The 22973-nt window shown below is 46.5% G+C and overlaps 1 protein-coding gene across 1 annotated transcript; it reads left to right on the top strand.

The window, feature by feature from the left end:
• Positions 1-6382: 6382 nt before the first annotated feature.
• Positions 6383-22351, top strand: egln2 (egl-9 family hypoxia-inducible factor 2). The gene is made up of 6 exons (XM_083667343.1): positions 6383-6720; positions 7068-8584; positions 19170-19289; positions 19478-19614; positions 21495-21562; positions 21915-22351. The coding sequence occupies exons 2-6, from the start codon at positions 7307-7309 to the stop codon at positions 21965-21967; spliced, it is 1656 nt and encodes a 551-aa protein (XP_083523469.1). The 5' UTR covers positions 6383-6720; positions 7068-7306; the 3' UTR covers positions 21968-22351.
• Positions 22352-22973: the final 622 nt, after the last annotated feature.

Here is a 22973-nt window from a genome sequence, read left to right as displayed (position 1 = left end):
CTATGATTTTCATTTTCAACTCAGTATCGGAATCCTGTCTATTGGAGAGGCGCTACTTACTGTTGCTACTGTAGCAAAGTGGACAATGGCGAACCAGATAAGCCTATGTGGATAACATAAAAAAAAAAAATTAAAACTAATTTAAAACGTAAAATTATGTTTGACCTAAACATGAAAATAAGCTGAACCATTCCTTTAAGGCTGTGAACGTGTGTGTGTGTGTGTGTGTGTGTGTAAGGATATGTGAGAGAGAGGTGAAGGGGGATAGCCGTAAGCAAGTGAAGTAGGAGGTGGAACAGCGTCTTATGGAAGCTCCCTTCCTGCTATTGATAACACTTCCCTGTCCACTTGAACACTATCTACACCTTATACAGCCAGCAGTGAAATACACCTTTATACACACAGGCAATGGGGATGTTATTCAACTCACAAACACAGTCACATACATAGACATCAACAAACACACACACACACACACACACACACACACACACACACACACAGAAAGCACAGACAACAGCAGCTAGCTGACTGAGAATACTGTTGGTCTCTGACCTTTGATGTACAGCCAAACAGAGCCATTAAAACAAGGAAGTACTAGCTGCTTGACTACAGCCAACAATGAGAGCCTCTGGCTGGGTCATTACATTCCTGCAACATTGCCACAACATTGGGGCCCATTGAACTACTGGCTGCAAAGTCACATGGAAGACAGTGAGTATAAAGGTCCAGTGTAGATTTCCTGGCGATACATCCTTGAACAAAAGGACAAAAGTCCTTAGCTAGTTTCAAGGTCATGTAACTAAGACATTTGCTGGAGACAAACTTATTGACAGATTTTAGATTTTAGATTTTTGTTTCCAGCAAGTGAATCACAAGTGAATTAGTGCAGATTTGTGGACTTGTAGGCTATAATTACGGCAGCCAATAAAGACATGTGGTTCACGTGACTGGTAATTGTCTCTGACTAGACTGCCCAGTGGCTGTAGGCTGTACACGGTGTGGAATCAATTAGAAGTAAGCGGAACGTTTTCTTATCTCTATAACTTCCCAACATGGAAAGTTGACTTTGTAGACTTTGTAGTACAGAGAAACAATTTGTAAATGTTTTTTAGCAAATCATTAAAGGTGCAATATGTAGCTTTTTCCCCTTGAAAATTTCACTAAATAACCATGCTGAATCATTACTTATGATGCATTGGCAGTCCGTGACAGTGCTTGCACCTGCCAAGACCCTGCCCTTCTGCCTGAATTTGCTTTTCCAGAATATTCTGGATGTTTCTGGGCGTCTGCAACTTCCTTGTGTGTGGCTCATTGGTTACCTGTACTGTACTGCCTGGGAGCCTCATTTCTCAGTGCTGGAAGCCTTTGTGTGCAAATAAGTGTGTATTCTGATGATTTTTCCTCAAACACTTGTTTGACATTACAGCCGAGTTTTCTTTGGGTAATGAGGGGATTTGTTTGAAACTTCGGGTTTTGCGAATGTGAGTGTCTCCGCTCATTGCAGTGAAAAGAGGGTACAACCCTGCATACAGTATGATTTAAATCATTACACATTTTTTAAGAAATCATTTGCAAATATGTATGAATATAGTTACTAGTATAGTTACTAGTTTTTATAAATAATAAAATCATTTTTTGTAAAAAAGTATAACTGTTGGAATAATGATGTTGTTGTTAATGTTGTTAATAGTGAGTTAGTTATTTATTAATGGTTTATAAATTACTTATAAATTAAAGTTATTATAAACTGTGAATGATTTTTTTGTTGCACTGATTTTTTCTCTCTCTCACTGACATCAAATTGATATGATACTTATGGGAGAAAAGCTATGTTTAGTCTCTCTGTTGTGATGTGTCTAGTATCTCCTAGTGTCTGAGTGTTAATTTCTACACTATATTTGACTCTTTGGACAGAGCAGTGTGTCTATCTCTACTGCCTACATATGATGGTCCTTTATATATCCCACAAGGCTATTTTAGGTAAGGCTATCTGTGCACTTGATCCTGAAAACTCCCTCGCTCTCACTCACCCCTCCCTCCCCCCCTCTCTCTCCCTCTCTCTCTGTCACTCACACTCACCCCCTCTCCCCCCCTCTCTCTCCCTCACTCACACTCACCCCCTCTCTTTCTCTCCTACCCTCCTCTCTTACCCTCACTCCCATTCTCTTCCTCTCTCTCTTTCACCCCCTTTCTCTCTCGTCCTCTCGCTCTCTCTCTCTCCCACTCACATTAAAAACATGGTGCCCACCACCACTCTGTATTTTTACACCAGTCATCCGTCTGGCGTGACCCGAGCATTTACATTGTCACGCATGCGCCATGTCTCATGTCCAGGCCAGCAGGATGCGCTTAAATCTTCACACTGCATATTGTCCTACTTACAGAACATGACCTGAATACAAACCATGCCACACATTCACCTGTCTGAAAGCTTAGCAGTCAATGGCGGTTTCACCTGTACATAGCAGTCGATAGCAGTTTCACCTGTCCATAGCAGTCAATAGCAGTCGTATTTGTTGTGATCTTAAATGTCACATGTTAAATTGATATGAATACATGTGAATATACCATCCAAATATAATTTTGTCTAATAGGCCTATGTCATTGTTTGGTATGCTGCTACAGGTTTACATTATGAGCGAATACACAGTATATTTGGGCATATTCATATATTGTGAAATGTGGTGAAGTGATGACAATGAACAGTGATGTCACCACTCGCGGGGAGGGAAGAAGAATAGCAGAGGCACAACAGAATGTCGGGTTATTCCTGTACATCATGTTCCCTTTAACTATTGGTTATCCTCTCAGTGTGTTGTCTCTGTGAAATGAGAGGGAGAGGGAGAGAGAGAGAGAGAAGGAAGGAAGGAAGGTGTACGTGCCGAGCTGCACTCAATCAGTGTTGTGTTCTGCAATCGCGGGGGGGCGTGGGTGGGGGGGCAATGACCTTGGTGGCTATTTCTACGTATTTTCTGAAAAACAGAACTAAAACAGTGGCAAATATAACTTCATGTGATCTTGTGCAAGCACATTTCATGCAATTCTACATAGCTTTCAACAAGCAGCAAGTTCACTCGCTACCACAACAGAACCGATAGAAATAGGTATTCTGCGAAAAGTAGGTAGGCCAGCAGGTAGGCCATAGCATCACATAGTTATGGTGAATGTTGGTGCAACACATGCCATGGACTGAATCATTTTAAATCCTCTTACTTTTATAATTATGTCCAACCGCTGCTTAAGCATAACCGCTGCTTAAGTGTGGCACGGCAATGCATTGGACACAAGTTGCGCTGACCCAAAAGGCAACCCGCCATTTCAGAAGACTGTAGATCAGGGGTGTCAAAGACATGGCCCACAGGCCGAAACCCTAACCCAAACTATTTTGTGTTGTCCAATCAGGCCTGCGGGTGATTTGCAGGAGAAAAAGAGATAAATAAAACCCCTGATTGGAGGACATGAAAAATAAAATAATTAGACTCCTACTTATTAGCTATTTATTGTACTTGGTAAGGTGCATGTAATATAAACAAATGCTTGTAATGGACTTATACGTATATTGGTTAATGAATTATTAATTATATTTTTAGTTCCAACCTTCAGATGCCCACAGATGAACCCATCTTGAAAATAAGGCACTCATCTGAGTTTGAGGAGGCTACTAACACAGTAATATTGAGCTCTGTGAAAATGAGCCATTGAGTGTATGCCACGTGTGAGGTTGCATTTGGTCCAATGCGGCCTGCGACCAAAACAAGTTTGACACCCGTGCTATAGATACAGGGTGTTAAAACCTAAATTAATATAACATGTACAGTATTACACAGGGGAGCGAGTGAGAATGACTATATTTAATATCTATGCGCCTCTCCTTCGCAAAGCAGAACCGCGCCCTGTAGTGGTGTAGTAGTGGTGTCAACATGGGGATGGTTAGGTAGGCCTAGATGGCACAAGCTTGTCAATCTTACAGGGCAGAGAGCGTATATTGTCCTGCTGGCCTAGCAGATCAGCCACCGTTGACCCATCTTTGTCATTTTGGTTATTTGTACTTCAGAATACGCATTGTGCCACTTCAGGAGCGACGGCAGCATGCATATGCACCTGTGTGGTGTTATCTTACCATTATGCTGGATCAGTGTGTTTTTGGATTAGGTTAGATAGCCTACAGACTATTAGGGAACAGGCTGACGCACCAGGGTCAAACTATTTCCTGCTGTAAAGGTTTGTAGGTCACACCCGCTACGAAGCTCTACTGAACATGGATAAGGCAAAAATATTTCCAATGTAGAAGCCGGTTGGGTACAGGAAGCAGTGGGGGAGCATTGTGGGCGCAGAGGTGTGTGCAATTTTGACAGGTTTCCTATTGTTCTTCCTTTATACAGTGTGGAGACTTATTTTAGGGTGTTTTGTAAAATAAAAGTATTCCTAAATAAGTCCGAAGACCATGCGTATGTGTGTGAAGGAATATTGCGTGAGGAAGGTTGTGTGTGTGTGTGTGTGTTGTGTGTTGTGTGTGTGTGTGTGTGTGTGTGTGTGTGTGTGTGTGTGTGTGTGTGTGTGTGTGTGTGTTGTGTGTGTGTTGTGTGTGTGTGTGTGTGTGTGTGTGTGTGTGTATATGTTCTGTCCTCACTAACCTCACTGGTGAACCTCTAATATTCTGTGGTCGGCTCAAACACTTACAGCAGGCAGAGCCAAGTGCCAAGACTGTGGGTGGGCACAGGTCTGGGCACACTCTACTACCGTTGCCAAGGTACACCAATATGCCATCTACCATCTTTCGAACACAATGTATGGAAAGCACAGAATTACGTTATTGTTGTCATCCCAGACTTATTGGAGGTTATCAGCCTCTATAAACACTGGTCCAGAATCAGTTCTCCCTACTTCAAGTCATTACAAGCTTCACCCCGTCCCCAGGCTATTGTGCACAGCGCATATAAGCCTGGAATAACAACTACTAAAACCTGGCCTTCGTGGGAGTGGATTTCCTGAGTAAAGTATTTGTCATGATTTGATTTGAGCTAATCATAAGTCATATTTCTCAGAAATCACCACACATGCTCCTGCACCGACTCCACCCTCTAAAAACAAGGTGTTCTTCCACTTTAACCACCAATAGGCGCACAAGTGAAAGTAGGTCAAGGTGGCTCCATCATCGATTTACACAATCTGTTTTATAATGCTATGAAGTCATCATGTCCTTGAGACATCTGGGTTTTTCCAAAGCGTCAGCCTTGTGAATGGTGTACTTGGTTCATAGTAGCTTTATTGTGTGTTGGATGTGTGTTGTTTCAGTGGGGATTTTCCTCTCCATCAGTAGAACATGGGTCTTGAGTGTCTATGCCATTCAAAACTTTGAATTATATCCTTTTTGTCACCTCTTTTTACTAACACAACCTCCCAGAGATCCCTTATAGGGTAGTTTGTATTTTTGGGCAAATTGTCACTACTGTCTTTATGTACACAGCACACACACACACACACACACACACACACACACACAAACCCCTCTCTCTCTCTCAAAAATAAGTACTGGTAATTGACTCCAATACATACATTGTCCTACTGATCCATGTTGTTATGACATAATTCACCTGACTGATTTGTAGGTTTTCATGATTGCGTAATTTGGTAATTGTGTCCTATATGCCAGAGTTTGTCCTCTACGCTTGGGTATCTGTGTTATGAATGTGTTAGTGTAATAAAAGATTGTGTGTGTGTGTGTGTGCGCGTGCGCGTGTGCATAACACACATAACACACGTGCCTGTGTGTGTCTACCCAGTCACTCCACACGACTGCTGTCCACTCACATTTCCCCTGGATGGGAGCAGATGAGCGTAGCGTGCGCTGTTGTGACAGAACACCTCCCTGTCTGTTAATCCCACAGTGTGGTGCACTAATCCACTGGCCCTTTTGGGTCTCACTATCTCATTTCCTCCTGTAAAACACACACAGTAGGCATACTACAGTGCACATGGTAAAAACATGTTGACTTGACCTGTGGACAAAACACATCATCGCTGTACGGTTTGTCAGGCAACTTTACTTTCTTTTCGAATCACATTATAGCCTACAGTAATTCAACACTTAGGCCCAGTTCTAAATATGAACATCCTCAAATTCAATATCCTCGTTTTAGGTTATATATAGAGGCACATTATGTCCAATGACTATAACACTATTTTGGACTCAACCCTTATAAACAGGAATGTGACACATTGTTGCCAAGTACATGATACATAACTTCCTCAAAGCAGTTACACTGTATCACAGAGACGGTTTCTCCCGTGTTTCCTCCTATAAGACACATCAAACATTACTATCTATAGCACCTCACAGCATTTGGATGGGAAGGTATTTTGTGTAGTATTTCGGAGTCACATGACTTGTTTATGTGCACGTGTAACTGACAGGGTCGTTCATGGACACAAGAGGGGGGAGCGAGAGAGAGAGAGAGAGAGAGAGAGAAACGCTGGGGGAGTAACCAGCGGAGAGACACGGTGGTAAAACGGAGCGGAGCGTACTCTTTTGGTGGGGGAGATCTCCACGGCCGAAGAGGTACTCCCTCTCGGTCACTAACATCTATTTAAAGATTTAACCGACATAGGTCTACATATCTGGACATTTATTACCGAAAAGACAATGGAACAAGCAAGACAATCCCGGAAATAAGACACATACTCAGCCAGTCACGTACGCTGTAGCGTGACAGATAGGTAAGCATCATTCTAGTGACAGATATACTTTGTCTTTTATTATCGTTGTGGGCTATTTAAACATATTTCAAAGTCATTACAATTACTTTGATAGAAGTGTAGACTATTAATGTTATGGAAGCACTACAGACACGTGTGTTTTCAAATTATAAGCAGTATACTATGACATAGACTATTGTAGTATGTATAGTATGTATACTATTACCACCCGATTTACCGTCGGAAGGAATAGAATATTTATTAGGCAGTTTCCAGATATGAAATATATTGTGTTTATAGACTGAGGTGGTTTCATGATGGTCATCACATTCCGTTATGAATGCTCAAAGCTACTTTATTTGTTATAGGATCATCTCAGCAAATAGAAGACAAATGCACACCCACAGACATCATGAATGAAAGAACAACGTAAAAGAAAAAACGGAGCCAAGTGGACTTCTCAATGTGAAACTTTTTCAAGCTGTGGCACCGCTCCTTTCTCGCGGCGAAGACAGTTGTGCTTCACGCTCGCTCTCGCGCTGTGGCTCTGGTAGAAAATGAGGCGAGGACGTGGGCTACGTGCGCATCCAGCACTAGACGAGATGAAATGGAGAGTTTGGAACACAAGGACCTTTTAAATCCAAGCTCTTCCCTCGGACCCGGCAGTATTGGTGCTTCGCATGCGAGAGAGATAAACGAAGGACACCACGTTCCCCTGGGAATGGCTGAGGACCCTTTCCAGAGCAACAATAACATGCGACTTAACGGTTACTGCATGGCGCCGATGGGGAGCACCACGGCCGCGGAGTTATTGGCGGGTCTTGCATCCGTAACCCCCGGGACCACGGTATTAAAGAAACAGTCGGAAACCGGGCTGCCGCTGTATAACGGTGGGGTCGTGTCTCCGTCCGCCACTATTGAGGTGAGCAGCAGCAGCAGGGTTTTGGCGCAGACACCAAACTGTTACCCCCCGCAGTTGATAGGGTTGGCGGAGACACCGAACGGTCGACCCCGCCTCACAGAGACTGGGGACCGAACAGTTCAGGAGAAATGTCCCTTCCTGCTGAGGAGAGCCAACGGTGACCTGCGGGTTCGACAGCTCCTGATGCATCCAAAGCGGAGAGGTGGGGAGAACCGGGACACAGGGTTAGGGACGCCCAACGGGTTTGGGGGTTCAGTGGAGTCAGGGTTAGGATCTGTGGGCATGGTCTATGGACCGGTGGAGTCGTTGATCTCTGACTTCAAAAAGAGACGGGTGGTGGACAGCATCGACGTCCACAGAGTACCGGAGCCCTCCAAAATTGCCAGGGCGGTCGCGCCGCTTGCTGCCAACGGCAACAGCAGTAACCAGAGCAACCACAATCACTGCACCACCACCCCACAGCACCACCCCTCCTCCTCCTCCTCCACCGACCCTAACCCCCACAGCAAGCTCCACCACAACGGACACAAGGTGGCGCCGCTGGGTCCCTCGGCCGTGCCGGGGCAGGCGTCCCCGGTGGAGGCCAACAACGGTGTCACGTCTTTACCGCTACGGGCAGTGGCCGGATGGTCAGCGGAGGCCATCGCCCAGCAGTACATCGTGCCCTGTATGAAGTACTATGGCATCTGCGTAAAGGACAGCTTCCTGGGCCCACGGCTGGGTGAGCGTGTGTTGGAGGAGGTGGAGGCGTTGAACCGCGGCCAAAGGTTCTGCGGCGGTCAACTGGTGAGCCAGAGGAGCGTCCCCTCGCGGAACATCCGCGGGGACCAGATCGCATGGGTGGAGGGGCATGAGCCGGGCTGCGAGGGCATTGGCGCGCTGATGGCGCACGTCGACGAGTCCGTCATGCACAGTGCTGCCGGCGGGCAGCTGGGGGACTGCATCATCAACGGGCGCACCAAGGTGAGGGGGATAGGGTGGAGTACTGAGATGGGAGGATGAGGGGGGCCTCAAGAGGGGGGAGGAGAGCAGGTGTGGGGGTGGACGAGGACTACACTGTCAATGGCGAACATGCGGGCGTGACTTTTCATATCTGGATAACACTAAAAAATACTTGCACTGTCAGAATGTTTGTTATGCTGTCACACTGCGGAAGCTGGTGGACTGCGACACTCCTTATGCATGTTGGTGCACTGAGGTGAGGAGCAGTGGGAAGTTGCAGAATGAACGAGAAGGAGAGCAGAAGGGGGCGAGCAGGGGGCTCTGTCTTCAACGAGTGCACCGTGGTGAGGAGAGGAGAAAGGGGAGGGGGGTTTGGGCTAGGGGAGGAGGTGGGTGCGGCCGGGGGAGGTGAGAAGGTGTGAGAGCAACAGGACTGTGTCGTTTAGGTCCTTCAAGACACTGGTGTACAGTAGCAGTGCGGTGGCGTGGCGTGGTGTGGCGTGGTGTGGTGTGGTGTAGTGTAGTGTGGCGTCTCATCTTGATGACATCATCGCCGTGTTGATCCTGAGCTGTCGTAGGCAGATCTGTGGTGCAGTAATCACAGTGTAGGTGCCAGTTATGTCATCCTGTCTGCCCCTTGGCTGATATGAGTGATTGAACAGACCTCTGTCTAGCTGCTAGGCTAGCTAGCCCATAGCTATCCTATGGAGTGAGCTAAGCTCAGGGAGCTGTGGGCTTAGCTCCCATATAGAACACTGGTAAACAGCTGAAGCTCTGGAGATATCTGCTATGAGATCAGTGTCTCTCAGTGGCTTTGAAGATAACTCTGTCAATCTCTTATCGCTCACCCGTACACAAACAAGGGGCATTCTTGTAGCTGGTTCGGTAAGTGTGTGTGTGTGTGTGTGTGTGTGTGTGTGTGTGTGTGTTTGTGGCCATGCTCTTCCTCCATCTCTCTCTCTCTCCCCCCCCCTCTCCCGCTCCACCCCCCCCCCCTCTCTCTCTCTTTCTCTGCCTCCTCTCTTGCACCACCAGCAGTAGAGTTAGCCATTACAGAACTGTCTAGACTCTGTTACCCAACCCCTGGTCTAGGGTGCCACAAAATCATATTGACAAATGTCCACATTTGGTGTGGTGATAGTAGTCAGAATTGACCATTTTATGAGCCATAGTAGTAGCATCGTAGGGTAGTCACAGACAGAGGGTATGGTACTTCATTCAGCGTGTTGTGTGTTTGAGATGGTGAGAGGTAGTGGCAGTAGTAGGCCTCGTGTTCAGTGGGCCAAAGCTGTCACGGTACGTCTGGGCTCCACCCCCCCCCCCCCCACCCCCCACCCCCCTCACAGAGGACTCTCGTCATGGAGGAGCTCAGCTTATTGGTTTGACAGGAGACACACCCTTCTGTCCTGCTCAGTTGGCCTCGGTTTGTCAAAGCATGGCACGGAAGGGATAGATTTGTCTTGGCTGATTTGTGGGTGTGTGTCAGTGTGTGTGTGTGTGTGTGTGGGTGTGTATGTAGGGCTGTTTACTTATTTACATGGGGAGCAGTGCAGGGAAACTGTGAGTGTGCACGTGCAGCATGCATGCGTATGTGTGTGTCTGTGTCTGTGTGTGTGTGTGTGTGTGTGTGGGCTGTCATTGCTCTCTCCCCTCCGAAAGTATGAAGACCACAACCATCTTAAATCAGTGACCCAGTCAGAGAGTCCAAGTGAAGCCCTCTCAGTGACATCCTTTCCGTAACAAGCAGGCCCCCCCCCCCCCCGTTGTTTGAACAGGGACATCACATCAATCTACCTGAGATCAACAACCTTTGCTCTTCTGAAGAACTTGCTATTCTGGCTCCGGGTCAAAGGTCATGCTTGTCGTCCTCTGCAGTCTGCATTGTCAGGCCACACTGCTAAACAGCAACGGCTGCAAATGTATTATCTTTATGACATATACATATATGGCCCTAACCTTAATCGTGTTCCTAACCTTATGCCTGACTCTAAATTATCTAAGTAGTAGTTAATTTACTTATTCATCCATTTTAACAAGATACAGTAGATAGAGCATTTTAACTGAACAGCAAGGCCATAGAGGAGGGACCCTTCCCTGCTCCACACTATCAGAAAAGGCTTTGACACTATCTGGCCATGCTGGGATGGATGGAAGTGAGGCACTTTGAGGGCATTTCTGCTTTATTGGGATAGAGACAGTAGAGGTTGACAGGAAGGATGGGTGAGAGAGGAGGGATGACATGCAGGATATGTCGAGGGTCGGAATCGAACCAGGAACCTTGCGATTATGTGGTATGCGCATTAGTGTGCTACGAACCCATTCATTCACCTATTCATCCTAAACCCAAGCCTATGTTAAAGACAAATAGTGAATGTATAGAGAATATAGCAGATCCATGATTTCTTTGGGCAACATTGTTATTGTTGTCTATTCTGGACATGGTCATCTAGTTACTACTGTGTGAATGGAGCAGTAGACAGAGTGGGGGAGGCGGAGGCGGGGGGGCATCTGTATTGCAAGGTCATTGCACCACCAACATTGTTGTACTTCACGATGTTTCGCTTTCCTCGCTCGCGCTTTCTATCAAAACAGTTCTTGTTTTCCAAAATGTCCCTCCATCCCGTTTCTTCCCCTACCAATTTTGTCACAATCGTTCTCCATTCTCCTTCCTGTCTTGTCTTTCTTTCTCTCTGTCCCCTCGTCTTTTACTCACTTTTTCTATAGTATCTCTGTCTCTCTCTCTCTGTCCCCCACCCCACCCAGCTCTCTCTCTCTCTCTCTCTCTCTGTCCCCCACCCCACCCAGCTCTCTCTCTCTCTCTCTCTCTGTCTGTCCCCCACCCCACCCAGCTCTCTCTCTCTCTCTGTCCCCCACCCCACCCAGCTCTCTCTCTCTCTCTGTCCCCCACCCCACCCAGCTCTCTCTCTCTCTCTCTCTCTGTCCCCCACCCCACCCAGCTCTCTCTCTCTCTCTCTCTCTGTCCCCCACCCCACCCAGCTCTCTCTCTCTCTCTCTCTCTCTCTGTCCCCCACCCCACCCAGCTCTCTCTCTCTCTCTCTCTGTCCCCCACCCCACCCAGCTCTCTCTCTCTCTCTCTCTCTGTCCCCCACCCCACCCAGCTCTCTCTCTCTCTCTCTCTCTGTCCCCCACCCCACCCAGCTCTCTCTCTCTCTCTCTCTGTCCCCCACCCCACCCAGCTCTCTGTCTCTCTCTCTCTGTCCCCCATCCCACCCAGCTCTCTCTCTCTCTCTCTCTGTCCCCCACCCCACCCCACCCAGCTCTCTCTCTCTCTGTCCCCCACCCCACCCAGCTCTCTCTCTCTCTCTCTCTGTCCCCCATCCCACCCAGCTCTCTCTCTCTCTCTCTCTCTGTCCCCCACCCCACCCAGCTCTCTCTCTCTCTCTGTCCCCCACCCCACCCAGCTCTCTCTCTCTCTCTCTCTCTCTCTGTCCCCCACCCAGCTCTCTCTCTCTCTCTCTCTGTCCCCCACCCCACCCAGCTCTCTCTCTCTCTCTCTCTCTGTCCCCCACCCAGCTCTCTCTCTCTCTCTCTCTGTCCCCCACCCCACCCAGCTCTCTCTCTCTCTCTCTCTCTCTGTCCCCCACCCCACCCAGCTCTCTCTCTCTCTCTCTCTGTCCCCCACCCCACCCAGCTCTCTCTCTCTCTCTCTCTCTGTCCCCCACCCCACCCAGCTCTCTCTCTCTCTCTCTCTCTGTCCCCCACCCCACCCAGCTCTCTCTCTCTCTCTCTCTGTCCCCCATCCCACCCAGCTCTCTCTCTCTCTCTCTCTCTGTCCCCCACCCCACCCAGCTCTCTCTCTCTCTCTCTCTGTCCCCCACCCCACCCAGCTCTCTCTCTCTCTCTCTCTCTCTGTCCCCCACCCCACCCAGCTCTCTCTCTCTCTCTCTCTCTGTCCCCCACCCCACCCAGCTCTCTCTCTCTCTCTCTCTGTCCCCCACCCCACCCAGCTCTCTCTCTCTCTCTCTCTGTCCCCCACCCCACCCAGCTCTCTCTCTCTCTCTCTCTGTCCCCCATCCCACCCAGCTCTCTCTCTCTCTCTCTCTCTCTCTGCCTTTCTCCTGCGTCTTATCAGGCCCTCTTTGGCTGGTCTGCCAAAATAGTTCCCCTCCGTTTCCTTGGTAACAGGACCATACAGAGCGCAGCTCTGCTGTGTGTGTGTGTGTGTGTGTGTGTGTGTGTGTGTGTGTGTGTGTGTTTTAGGGAGCCAGAATAATGCCACCACATCTCTAGGCTCTGTCTTAACAACTCTAGCCGCATCCAAACACCACACACAAGACTGTATTATATCAGAGGAGGGAGGAAGGCGGGAGAGAGGTGGAATTAGAGGGGAGAGGGGGGATGAAGAAGGGAGAGAAAGGGGATGAAAGAAAGAAGAGAGAGATTCAGTATAGGGGATAGGAGGGTAGACATCGTGTAGGAGGAGGGGAGAGATGGGAAGAGGGAGGGGAGGGAGGGAGGGAGAGAGAGGGGGAGGAGGAGGAAGGTAAGGAGAGAGTGAGCGATGCAGCAGCAGCAGCCGTATCATAATGAAAGCGTCTGCTGCAGTGTGTCCTCAGATGCCCCTCCCAGAGCTCCGCGGTGCGTAGCAGGATAGGGGGGGCATGTAAACTCTAGCGCACATACAGTACACTCACACACACACACACACACACACAAACAAAGGCAACACTAACACACACATTCAGCAGCTGGCAGCTAACACACATTCAGGAGCAGTGTAGTTGCTAGTTGCTTGCACATAGACACAAAGAGAAGGATGTGCTAATCGTTCTAATATAGTCTAAACTGTTTATTTTATACAAGGCTGAATTGTTTTGTTCATTCCAAAGTAGGGCTGCACAATATATTGTATAACTATCGATATCGCAGTATTAACATTTAAGCAACATTCATATCGCGAGAGGCTACAATATTGGCTTTTCGTTGACACTCACTCAATAAAACAAAAATGCGCTTGAGATGGTACATTTACTGTGCTTGCAAAGATTTGTTTCATTTGGTTATCGTACACACACACACACACACACACACTGTTCTTTACCTGGACACTTTTTCAACCATGTCAAGAGGAAAGATCAAGTGTTCACCTAAGTGTTTAATATATTGTATATCAAGTCATATTGCTGTCACAATATCTGGCAAAGTTGATATGTGCAATATGATATTGTGCCAATATCATGCAGCCCTATTCCAAAGGATCTGGTGTACCAATTCTGCTGTCCTGATCACACACCTTAGAAATGTAGAGAATCTCCCACAAATGGACAGGTGTGACGTTGAATCCCACTGTGCGCGTGCGTGTCTCCTCTGTGGCAGACTCTGGCAAGCGAGAGTGGGGCTTTTTATTGGCCCAGGGAGAGTGAGGCCTAGCTGTGGGTAGGGACGGGTCGGGTTCTGATGACCTCATCTTGTTTTGGAGTTTTGTACAGCAAGAGTCGATGAATCACTCGCTATGAGGGCGACCCGTACTGCGGTTTGGTGTCCCGTGCTAAGCACACACACACACACACACACACACACACACACACACACACACACACACAGAAATCCCCTCCAAGCCACAACATACTTTCCACTCATGCCTTTCAAATGATTCTCATTCACACACACACACACACACACACACACACACACACACACACACACACACACACACACACACACACACACACAGCCTCACTCAGCCCTGTGGTTATTGTGAGTCATGCTTCATTGGGACCATCAGCAGACCTGAGTCATCATGACTGATCAGCATTTTGTGTCTTCCTCTCTCTCTCTCTCTCTCTCTCTCTCTCTAACACACACACACACACACACACACATATGACACCCCCACAGACACTTTACTGTAATAAGTACACACCAAATTGCAGCAGAGGAAAAGTGAGGTTACATTGGGACCATCAGCAGACCTGACTCATCAAGGCTGATCAGCTTTACTTTTTCTCTCTTCCTCTCTCTCTCTCTCTCTCTCTCTCTCACACACACACACATATGACACCCCCACAGACACTTTACTGTAATAAGTACACAATTGCAGCAGAGGAAAAGCGCGGTTAAATGTAGCTTGATGGAATGCACTGACAAACATAAAGTAACATCTCAGGAAAACAGATAGTGATTTGTACAGATAGACCTGCCTTAAACACACATGGTCAGATAGACCTGCCTTAAACACACATGGTCAGATAGACCTGCCTTAAACACACATGGTCAGTGGCCATTCTCACATACTGTATAAATGATAAAAAAAAATAATAATAATGTGCAACATGGACTGGAAACTGTCTGGGGGTGTCGACGTAGTCACACATAGTAAGTGTGAAAACAAAAAAGAGAGAAGAGAAGAGAAATCCTACTCAAGGTATGCTGACGTGAGAGAGGAAGCTTGTTCTGATAGTCTACGGAGACTGTCTGTGCTGTGCCCTGGGATCCAAAATCGATCCCTGACCACTGTCTGTCCTCACTCCAGCCTCTCTCTCCGCTGACTCAGCTGTACAAACACAGGCCAGCACACAGGTCACATCAGTTCACCTTAGCGCTGTAAAGCTCTCAATGTAGCGTAATCTCCGTAGCTCAGCGTAGTCCACGATACCTCAGCATTCCAATGCCCGGACTGTACGACGGTTTAGCTCAGTGCTAGCTTAGCCTAGCATTGTACAACAACCTAGCTCAGCCCTAGCCTAGCCTAGCCTGGCATTGTACAACAGTTTAGCTCAGTGCTAGCTTAGCCTAGCATTGTACAACAACCTAGCTCAGCCCTAGCCTAGCCTAGCCTGGCATTGTACAACAGTTTAGCTCAGTGCTAGCTTAGCCTAGCATTGTACATGTACAACAGTCTAGCTCAGTGCTAGCTCATACTAACATTGTACAATAACCTAGCTCAGAGCTAGCCTAGCCTAGCACTATACCCTTACATACCCAGTCTTCCCATCTCCCTCCCCCTCCCTCCCCCTCGGCAGGCCCTGTATTTGTTCAGCCTTATCTCACCCCTGCCTCCTCCATGCCTCTTATCAGCCTGGTGTGCAGGGCAGCATTTATTTTTGTTCTTTTCCAGAACAGCCTGTTCTCCCTGACCATCACAGTGTCAGCAGCAGATCTCAGTGTAATTAGGGCATTAATGCTGGTGGCAGTTGGGTGCCCAATAGTCTGGCTATGACACACAGATCCTTAATGAGATTGAGTGAGGAGAAGGCGTGTGGGCTCATTCTTGTGTCATGCTGTTTCTGTTTCTGTTTGACAGACTGTACTCTGGGCTGTGTAGAAGGTTGACTGCATTGCCACGGTCTGAGTCGATTCATGTGGAACTCATTTGAACATTTGCCATTGCTGAAGAATTGCTTATTCTGGTTGACCTCTGGTTGAGTTCACATGTAGTCTTGGTTGATCTCCAGTGAGATCGCCAGTGGCTCATCAGTCTCTGTGCGGACTACCTCTTCAGGTCTCTCCCATTGACCAGCTTGGCCTGTTTCAGAATGACAGTGAAACTCTCTCCCTTCTCTTCTATTTGTCTACTGTGTGTAATAGTCGCTAACTTTCTTCCTGTGTATGTTGATGAGTTGGTGTTTTCGCTCCAGGCTAGGGCCGTGCTGTCTCTGGTGTGGCACAATACATGTTAATCGTGGGTAATTACGGTCAATAAGACTGCGACAGTTGCAAACCGCTCCTAGGCCAAGACCACTTTACTAAGCGAAAATGCTGTGTAGGTTTTCCGCAACTGATTTCTATCAGTATCTATCTTGTTAAGTTTCAAGCCTATGATTCATTTTTTTTTTTAGGGGGGTTAGTTGAGGACTCGACTGGAGGCTATATCCAATAAAACTCTCTCAGACAGCTGGCTTCAATGGCTCAGTTGACACTGTACAAATGTTCACAGCATTCTTCTGTCTCCTCATACTGTATTGCTAAGCAACTTAGCAGCGTGAATAAAAAAAAAGAAAAGCTCAGATTTACATCTAAATCCCTGTAAAAGAGGTCAGCAACAGTCTCTCAACATGAAAGCATAAGAAGCCATTCTATCCCGGCAATCCCACTCGGCACCTCCCAGTGTGCTGCTGACATCACACTTCCTAGAAGCAGCAGCCTGGTCCACCGGGGGGTCACCCTGACCTTGATATGACCTCTCCTAAGCCTCAACTGACTGCAGCGTAAACACACACACACGCACACGCACACGTATCCACAGACATACACACAATTCAAAAAGTACAGTCTTGTGAAAGTACAGTAGGCCTAGCTCACATGACTTCTGCTAAAAAGGGTCTCCGACAGTGAGGGGGTGGGGCCCGCTGAATATGAGATGAAGACGTCCATTGTCCTAGCCAATAAAGACTTCACTGCGAATGTTGGAATGGATAATTACTAGACTTACAGTTGTAGGCAACGCATTTAACCACAGGCTGAAGTGTCTATAACATCATCATCTCACCCCTCAACAAGCCTACAGCAGAGCCCAAAGTTCAACCAGCGAGTGCTTTAATTACGCTTAAATTAACCCGTCACAACTTTTCTCATGTTTATAATTTGCGTTCTGTCTGTTCTGCACAGGAAATAATGTGATCAGCTGAGTTATGCTGCCATGTCCCACAGTCCAAGTAGAGTAAATCTGTGTGTGTGTGTGTGTGTGTGTGTGTGTGATCATGAATGTTCATGCGTGCAGTGTCAGTTTAAGGTGACCTATCCTTTCCTGGTGTTGCGTGCAGGGCAGCATTGTGAAGTCCGAGCTCTCGTGACACATCCACCAGAGAACCGGTGAACTCCTGGGCTATTAGCCCTTAGCACGGTCTAGAAGGGAAATACCAGCGGTGGGACCATTGTTTCTCTAGTGAGACTCTATCTGTGAACAGTCTCCAGAGCAGCCCTAAAACAATAGCTTGAGCTGTTCCAATGCTCAGTGTCCTCTACCGGGCTGAAGAACAGCCAAGAGCCAGTTCTGTAGCTTTTGTGTGATGCATTTTTTGCTGAGGTGATAACCTGGAACCGTCCATGTATCATACATGATTTCTTGATATAGTCAAGTTGGAGGTGTGTTCATGTTTAAAATGGTTGTTCAGGGGGCGCTTAGTGGCGTCACACACTAATGCGCATAACACGTAATCGCAAGGTTCCTGGTTCGATTACGACCCTCGACACGTCTTGCATGTCATCCCTCCTCTCTCTCTCATCCTTTCTGTCAATCTCTACTGTCTCTATCCCAATAAAGCAGAAATGCCCTAAAAACATATTTAAAAAAAAAAAAGCCCAAATGACAAAATCACATATTTGGTTCCTTACCCTGAAAAGAGTCTATGGAGAAGGACACTTCAATCAGCACTTTGGTCCTGTCTGTCTAGGCACTGTCACTAACTGCTAATGGTTAGCATGTTTAACCAAAAATCAATGGAAGTCAATGATACTTAAATTAGCATGATTGAAATGCCTGAATTGTCTCAAAGTCCTTTAAATCAACTCATTGAGTCTTTTCAGACAATTTGGGATGATTTGGGCATGAAATTTCAAACATGCCAAATGTAGGTACGATTGACTTCCATTTGGTTTTTGGTTGATTGGTTAAATACGAACCATTAGCTAATCAGTGATCACTGGTTACCAGATAAACAGAACCAAATGTAGATTGAAGTCGATCCTTGTCTATAGACTCCTTTCAGGGTGAGGAACCAAATATGGGATTTTGTAATTTGGGATGAACTATCCCTTTAAACCCAATGATTGTTGGGGATGTCTTCAGCTTTGTATTGCCTGTCTCCATACAGTCTCTGTGTCTCTACAGAACCGCACCACTGTGTGGGTACAGAGAACATGGTGCCGCACGGTGTGGAATTTCATCTCTCAGCAGTGAAGGGGTTAACATTTAAACAGAGCAGCACATGGGGCAAGGGGGGAGGAGGAGATGAAAGGGGGGAGGGGGGAGGTGTACTGTAGTCTCTGCTAGTGCTCCTGCATACAGACTAAAAAAAACACTCGCACCTGATTGGTGGGCAGTGTGCACCTCCCACGGATGATGCAGATGTACTCACTCAGTGGAATGTCGGTGGCAACATGGCTACCGTGCCTGGGCAGAGGCATGGCATCCTGTTTCACTGCCCTGGTACACTGTGTGTGCGCTGCGTAACAGGTGGACTCAAGTCCGTCCACCACTCAAGACCTGACACTGCTAGCCAGACATACTTGGGGTTAAATGGTATGAAATCATTTCACACACCTAGCTGGGCTTGATTGAGTTTGCCGTGCACAATGACGGCAATCGCAATAGTCCCAAGAATGCACTTTGAGATTGCACGAATGAAAGGTGTGTTACAAATAAACATTTGAATTATTATGATTAACCCCCCCCCCCCCCATCTGGCACTCCAAGCAGGCTCAAGCAAACACTCAAAGTATTTTTCCAGTATTTCAAATACTTTTTGTCACAGGTTCTGGTCGGGCAGCTAGCTCAAGCAACCGGGCCGCTGTCTTAAAGGGGCCATGCTACATATAAAACCCATCACTCATAGGTCGTCTGGTGTGTGCAGGGTCAGGTTTGCTCTTTAGTCTTTAGCTACAAAACAAACAGAACATGCTTGTAATACTTGTCTTCTCTCTTCAGGCTATGGTGGCCTGTTACCCAGGTAATGGCACGGGGTACATTCGTCACGTGGACAACCCTAACGGTGACGGCCGCTGCATCACTTGCATCTACTATCTCAACAAGAACTGGGACGTCAAGGTAGAGCACTACACACACCCTACAAACTACTACACACACTCTACGCACTACTACACACTCTACTACACACACCCTACAAACTACTACACACACTCTACACACTACTACACACTCTACTACACACACCCTACAAACTACGAGACTAAACCTTTTTGACTGTGTGTTTGTGTCTGTGTGTGTTTTCTCAGGTTCAGGGTGGTCTGCTACAGATCTACCCTGAGGGTCGGAGTGTGGTTGCCAACATTGAACCGTTGTTTGACCGCCTGCTCATCTTCTGGTCGGACCGGAGGAACCCACACGAGGTCAAACCAGCCTACGCCACACGGTGAATGACCATTACGCAACCTCACTCCTCAGAGGACACACACACAAACATTTGGAATACTTTTTTGGGGTTCACAGTAAAGCATGCAAAATATGTCAAAGGTCATATAGATGCCAGGACCTGGTAACAAAAAACACCCTCTTGGGCACACTGCTAAGCACACACTCTCTCTCACACACACACACACACACACACACACACACACACACACACACACACACACACACACACCACAGCCATCATATACATAATGCAGACAAACACCCATTCAAACTTGCAGAACAAACTCATTTCGTAGGTATGTACATCAGAATCAGAATCAGAAAAGTATATTTGCACATTCAGGAAATTGACTTGGTGAGGTTGGTGCATGGGACATAAAAAACAATATATAAGCAAAGTACAAAAACAAAACATTTACAAAATAGCAAAATATTAACAAAATAGAAAAAACTAATTTACAAATTTACAAAATAGAACAATAAAACAATAAATGATGTAGGCTGTGCGAGGCTAAGAGGCAATAAATATGGGCACGCTTCACAGACACACAGAGAGAGGTGTAGAGGTGCACGGAAACATGCAGCTTCTGCTTTCAGTTCCCCCTGAGCCGATATAGGACTGTAACCCCACACCCACTAACGCCCCCACACACACTTCCTCTCTCTGCCAAGCCCTCGCAACCTCTCACCCACTATATGTCAGTCACACGAGAACACGCTCAAATTGGTGCGAAGGTTCAGGGACAGCCTCTACCTCCAAGCTACAGTGCCCTGCGTAAGTAATGGGACAGTGAAGCATTTTTTTCTTCTTTTGGCTCTACACTCCGATAGTTTGGATTTGAATCAAACGATTACTAGGAGGTTAAAGTAGTGATTGTCAGCTTTTATTCAAGGCTATTTTTTTTACATGTTGGTTTCATCATTCAGAAATTACAACACTTTTTATGCATAGTCCCCCTATTTCAGGGCACCAAAAGCAATGGGGCAATTGGCTTAACAGGGTTAATCTGGTGTGTTCCATCACATAATTTTTGCAGGCATAAGAGAGCTGTCAATCTCTAGTATTGATTCTAGGCTTTTACTTTGCCCTTCGAGTCTGCTGTTGGTGTCTGTCAACATGAGGACCAAAGAGGTGTCAAGGAAAGTCAAGGAAGCCATTATTAGGTTAAAAAAAATCAGAAATATTTTTTTAACCCTAACCCATCATTAAAAAGAACTGTCTAACGCTATGTTGGACCTGTACTATCTATAGAGCAAAGGCTTAACCTTTCAACCTTATAGAGCAACGGCCTTAACCTTCAGATCACCATAGGGGGCTGAAGTCATGGTATGATGTGCTGGTCCCAGAAGTAACAGAAGACGCTCCATAGAGACTTTGCAACATCAATGATTTCATTAAAATAAAAATATTTGACTGCTCAAAAACTTCCCTGGTCTTGTTAATGACATATCAACCTTACAGGAAACCACACAAAGATATCATTTTTTATATAAAATTATCAGGGTACAAGACTGTGTACAGAAATTATTATTATTATAAGCATTATAGGATCTACATATTCTAAGACCAAATACTAGCGCACAGGAGACGTAATCACTGAAGCTTTTTATAATGGGAAATAATATGATTCAGATATACAATGTAGCCATTATAAAAATGACACATTTTGTGATCAAAACCGGCAAGTGTTGAGTTATATTCATAATTCTATGAGTGTTGAACATTTCACCTCAGTTTCAGCCGCTTGTGGTTGCTGTTTCACACCTGTTGTTGGACGTTTGCTGCACCTCCTCTGTGCTGAGCAGGAGGCTAAATGTGTCTTCTGAGTGTCCATTGAGAGTCTCTGGTCTCATCTCTCCTCCTCTTGTGTCCCACAGCTATGCCATCACAGTGTGGTACTTTGATGCCAAGGAGCGGGCAGAGGCCAAAGAAAAGTATGGATTGGGTGAGTTACCGCAGTAAATCTGTCTGATTGACCTACTGTGCAATGCATACATATACTGTGCGCTTGATGTAGTATACTGGACAGGGGAGGCTGGCGGAGGTAGAAATCGGAGGACGGGCTCATTGTAATGCATGCAATCGAATTAGGAATTCCTCGTGGATTCCATTCCATGCATTACAACGAGCCTGTCTTTTGATTTCTACTCCACTCGCCTCCCCTGATTCTGGAGTATGTTTGATGTCAAGGACAGATCTGAGTATGCATTATACTCAGCTTTGAGTTGGATCAAACTGTATGAGTAAAATGTCTTTGAGTGACTTACTAACTGCTGTTCCACTGCTTGTATCCATAGCAAGCGGACAGAAAGGTGTTCAAGTGCCTGTCACTCAAAACAACAAGACCTAAATCTCTGGAGTGTGTTTTGAATGCAAGTGTGACTACCTACACTGCTATTGGAAATAGCACCTGTCACGGCTCTTGGATTGGCTGCGAGGAGAGATTACATAGAATCTGATTGGGCAGTGAGGGGAAAGTGGGGCGTGGTGATGAAGTCCGTTGGTGAATGGAGAGAGGCGGGATCAGACTTAAGAGTGCCATCCAGGCCGAAGAGGATGATGAAGATGATGAAGATGACTTTTACTCTTCATCAGTACAATCAAGGAGTGCACACAATGGACTATTTTTTTGTTGTTGTTGCAGTTTCGCCTTGTCAATAATCCGGCTCTTATGACGTAATCTGAAATCATGTTTTTCTCTGCTCTCGCAGACCTTTCACCTTTCACCTTCATTCAGAAGAGGGGAGGGGAGGTGTGGGCGGGGGGGGGGGGGGTCTATGGATGGTCTCGACTATGTGTGTCTTACAGACTGGGTGAGAGAGAAGTAATTAAATAAATAAAAGCACTTTATTTATTATTGAAAATGCTATGCTTGAATGATAGAAAGAAAATATAACAATGCAAAATGTAGAACATGCTTTTATGCTGTGGATAAATGGTCATTCAAATGCAATAGAGACTAAAATAATGAGAACAAAGAAAATGTTTGCCTACATTTTCAGAATTTTGCAGTCTTTAATTAAAACGTGTCTGTTTTTGTACATGACTTGGATTTTGACTTATTGATTAGTGAATGTAGAGTACTCCTGATTCTTTGCAATGTCACTGTTACCGCACGCACGCACGCATGCAAGCACACACACACACTCACACACACACACACACACACACACACACCCTGTTCAGTAAGAAGTACATTCTATCTGACCTCAAATGCAGCTAATTCCTCTCCCATCTAGGACAGAGAGTGGTTGGAGATCTGAGGATGGGGGGAATAACAGGAGAGAGAGAGGGGGAGAGATTGGGGTCTGTCATGAGAGGGTGGGGTCTGTCATGAGAGGATGGGGTCTGTCATG

The sequence above is a fragment of the Argentina silus genome (genome assembly GCF_951799395.1).
Source record: "Argentina silus genome assembly, chromosome: 3".
In the NCBI taxonomy this organism is placed as follows: Eukaryota; Metazoa; Chordata; class Actinopteri; order Argentiniformes; family Argentinidae; genus Argentina; species Argentina silus.
Note: the sequence above shows the minus strand (reverse complement) of the source record. Positions and strands in the feature narration are given on the sequence as shown.

Excerpts from the sequence above, each read along its gene's own strand:
- egln2 (XM_083667343.1), top strand. The coding sequence starts at position 7,307 with ATGGAGAGTTTGGAACACAAGGACCTTTTAAATCCAAGCTCTTCCCTC. Across the intron at positions 19,615-21,494 it reads AAACCAGCCTACGCCACACG|CTATGCCATCACAGTGTGGT; the intron begins GTGAATGACCAT and ends TGTGTCCCACAG. Across the intron at positions 21,563-21,914 it reads CAAAGAAAAGTATGGATTGG|CAAGCGGACAGAAAGGTGTT; the intron begins GTGAGTTACCGC and ends TTGTATCCATAG.